This window comes from Triticum dicoccoides, chromosome 6A (assembly GCF_002162155.2).
Source record: "Triticum dicoccoides isolate Atlit2015 ecotype Zavitan chromosome 6A, WEW_v2.0, whole genome shotgun sequence".
Lineage (NCBI taxonomy): Eukaryota > Viridiplantae > Streptophyta > Magnoliopsida > Poales > Poaceae > Triticum > Triticum dicoccoides.
Window position 1 is genome coordinate 597,751,251 of NC_041390.1, and position 3,857 is coordinate 597,755,107.

General features: G+C 47.1%; 1 protein-coding gene across 1 annotated transcript; it reads right to left on the reverse strand.

Annotated features, from left to right (window-relative positions):
• Positions 1-303: 303 nt before the first annotated feature.
• Positions 304-3,851, reverse strand: LOC119318287. The gene is made up of 4 exons (XM_037592812.1): positions 3,741-3,851; positions 1,972-2,370; positions 992-1,870; positions 304-844 (listed from the first exon to the last, which is right to left on the reverse strand). Exons 1-4 carry the CDS (start codon positions 3,790-3,792, stop codon positions 606-608), a joined length of 1,569 nt encoding a protein of 522 aa, XP_037448709.1. The 5' UTR covers positions 3,793-3,851; the 3' UTR covers positions 304-605.
• Positions 3,852-3,857: the final 6 nt, after the last annotated feature.

The window sequence follows — 3,857 nt, forward strand, 5'->3', positions numbered from 1 at the left end:
AATCGTCACCAAACCTCGGCCCAAGATTGAAAGAATCTGGCAAAAAGTCTGAAAATGAGTAAGACCCCTGCCTACCTCGGCAGTATTTTTTTTTCTGAACTACTTTTCTTTAGGTTTTTTTTTTCTGAATTACTCGTACTAAAAAGATTATATAACAAAGAAGTTCTAAGCTACTCCAGAAATAGTACTGTACATCACATTCATGAAAACTTGCTGCTACTACCAAAGACATATTTTTTTTTCTTTTTGAGAACTTGCTCCAGAAGTTGATGCACACAAAAGATCAAACACATTTCCAACAAGTACTCGAAAATGCAGGTCAATATGTATATATATCTATGAAAAGGAAGCATCCATGGTGTCCGACGGTTTAACTGGCTGCCCATCAAAATCAAAAGCCTGCTAATGCTAATTACACCACCGAAAGCGAAAGGGCAAAAGGGGTAATTCGACTTTGATCTGAGCCAAGCAAGCCACCACATAATATTTCTACCAGCACAGAAGAGACAACAACACTCCATCTATATATGCATTCTAACAGAACCCTTCTTTTCAAGCCCCTACACCGCAGCTCAGCCACACAGATCGGTGCTACTGGCTGACGATCAGTGTGCTGTCTCGCAGTCGAGGCACGCAATACACTGCGCGGGCTCAGCGAGGCCGTAGACGTCCTCGATGCAGCTGCTGTGGAATGTATGGTGGCATCTAAGGACAGCGATGACAGGGGGAGCGGAGGCGTCGTGGGCGGCGCCCCCATGAGCCTCAAACGCAAGGTCGAGCTTGCAGAGCGCGCACCTTGTTCCCAGCGGCTCTGTCTCTGGCGCTTCATCATCCTCAAACAGAGCTGAGATTGCAACAAGGCAAGTACAGTCAGGTCACCAAACTATGGCTGCCTCAAATTGAGAATACAAAGAACAGTTCTAATTTAGGTGTGAATTCACTGAATTATACTGCCTGTAGCTATTTTAGTTCCAAAGTAGTAGAACTTTACCAGGACCCTTGATGTGAAGCTGCGCTTGCGAATTCACCAACTTATATTGCTGCAGAAGCTGCTCTTGCTGCTTGATTAACAGTGCCCTCCTGTAAGCAGCACTCGACATAGCATGGGAAGACTCATTTGCATTCCTGATTTCTAGCTTTGGTACCACCATTGGGCCAGTAGCACCAGCCGGGACGCTGGCCTGGCTTGTGGGCAGAGTTATCTTGCTAAGCTTCTGTTGAATATTGTTTTGTAATTGTTGTCTTGGCAATGTAACGACTGGAGCAACAAACTGATTGACCTGGGTTGCCCTGTTGCCAATAGCTTCTGTAATGACTGGGGCAACCAGCTGACTGGTCTGCCGTGTTCTTCTATTGCCAATAGCTTCTGTAATGACTGGAGTAACCAACTGATTAGCTTGCCTTTTTCCTCTGACAACAGCATCTGTAATGACTGGAGTAACCAACTGATCAGCCTGCCTTTTTCCTCTGACAACAGCATCTGTAACTGCTGGAGCAACCAACTGATTGACTTGACTTGTTCCACTGGAAATAGCTTCTGTGTTGGCTGCAGCAACTGACTGTTTGACTTGGCTAGTTCCACTGGCAATAGCTTCTGTAATGGCATCCGACTTCTTTGCAATCTCAAGTTGCAGCTGCTGTGCAGGCAAGGAATCAACACTGGCAGGATCCTTTCCAAGTTCAGTTCCTGGATTCCCCATAAGCAGCGGAGCAGCTAATTTAGCACCCTTGCTTCTGATAGTGCTTTTCCTTTTTGAAACTAGATTAGAAGAGCCCTTGCCACTCTGCAGCTTCTTTGGTGGAGATGGGATGACAGCACCATCTGATTGATCACCCTGACTAGCGCATTCTTCGTTTCTGTTCTTTTTACCTGGATAACAATAAAACTAATCAAAACTAGGAATGTAATATGAATGTCCTCAAAAAAAAATTGAATCATTAAAACGTGTACACAAAGCCTCTAGTACATACCACTGCGAACATTTTGATTAACTTTAGAAGCTGAATCTTTAGCAGCCTGTGAGTTAGTAACTCTGGACCGCTTGGCAGTAGGGTTGGTTGCAGGAGTACTTGCTCGCTTCAGGTCTTCACTCAGAACAGCAGGCTGAGTAAGAGGTCTCCAAGCAGATTTAGTCACTTCCTGAGGGGTTCGAGCACGGGTTGCAGTGGGCCGTGCTGCAGCTAACTGAATACTAAAGCGAGCATCTGGAGTACTTCTATTGCTGCTTGTGCTATCGACTCTTTTCTTCGCATCAGGTGTAGCAGCAACCGCAGGAGGTATACGGGTCATAGACCGAGTAACAGGGCGAAACACCTTCTGATAGGCAGGTGTGCTGCATGATGGCTCAGAGTGGCCGGCATCGCTGCTCGCTGGAATGGAAACCAAAGCAAGAGGTTACAAATATTACCATTGAGGAGCATGTCCTGGGGAGGTGTACTCATAGGTGAGTACTAACTTGATGAAGTGAAAAGGCAACGGTTTGATAAAAACTATGGAAGCCTTCCATGGAAACAAAACCACACAAATTTTATGCCACTTCCAACTTAGTAAAATGGAAAACAGCTTTTAACAATACATTGGTTTTCCGGTGACAAAGGCTGGCATTTGTACATATCGATACGGCATCCAATAAAAAATACAGTATGGCGCAAATGGATTATGTAAGATGGGGAAGAATTACACACAGAATAAATGGATTAATTCATAATCTGTTAAGGCAAATTGATGGGTAAGGTAAATTGACAAAATGAATTGCAGGCCGGTCACAGGCTATGGCAGAGATATAACATCAGTGTAAATAGCAGCATTGCACCTATGAAATCCGAGTAAACTAATTCATAATGGGGAACAACTAATTCTCAGCATTCTAATATCTTTTTCAAGATCCCAGCATGAACAAATATGGGAATCTTAACATTCGCCCATCATTCCCGCGCACGAACGACCCTGGGCCTGGTCATGCACGGCATGCCAGGTATAACAAGAAGATGATGGATTCGCGCGGAAGTGCGGTAGCACCGTCTAATAAATTTGACTTTTGCACACTAGTAAATAAAGGACTCTGCCAGCATATAAACCTAAACAACACAAACCCCCTGAAGAAAAATGGTCAGCTAACTTACAACCTATTAAGAATCCTGCAACAGATTTTTCATGGAGGAAATCAGATCCCACTGCACATGCCTGAACCTATCCATGAGAATTCTTGCACAAAGTAAATCATCAAGTGAATAAAAATCAAGTCCAAAGTTCCCTAGTTCCATGGTAAACCAACCCAAGAAACATCTGAACCATTTTCCAAGGATCAAATTCCAATTCTGATGCTCCCCTGTACTACCACCGCCCCCCAATTCAAGAAATACCTAACAGCCTACCTATCGCCGTACATCAGCAGGGTGGCAAGCAAACGAAGCCAAAATCAGGGCCCGATTCCCTATCACCCAACGATATCCCTCCATTCCAAGCACCAGAGCCGCCCAATCGGGGCGACACCGGCGTCCGATCGCGGGTCCGCCCCCAAACCAAATCCGCACGCCCCCCATCAGCCGCGCGCACGCAAGCGCATCTAAATCGGAATCCCCCGGCCAAAGAACCGGCACGCCGGCGCAATCAGCCAGACGCATTGCGTCGGAGCCGCCGGCCCGCGCCCCCCGAAGCCCGCCGGGAAGGACCGGCGCGCCGTCGCGCCGATAATAAACCCCCATCAGCCCGAAAAAGCCCGGATTGGCCCCGTTCTTACCGCTGGTGGCGGCGGCCGCCGGGCGGGCCGCGGAGCCGGACGCGCGCGGCATTGGATTGGGCGAATCGGCGGCGAGATCGCAGGAAATCCGAGGAGAAAGCCCTAAATTCGCCTGCT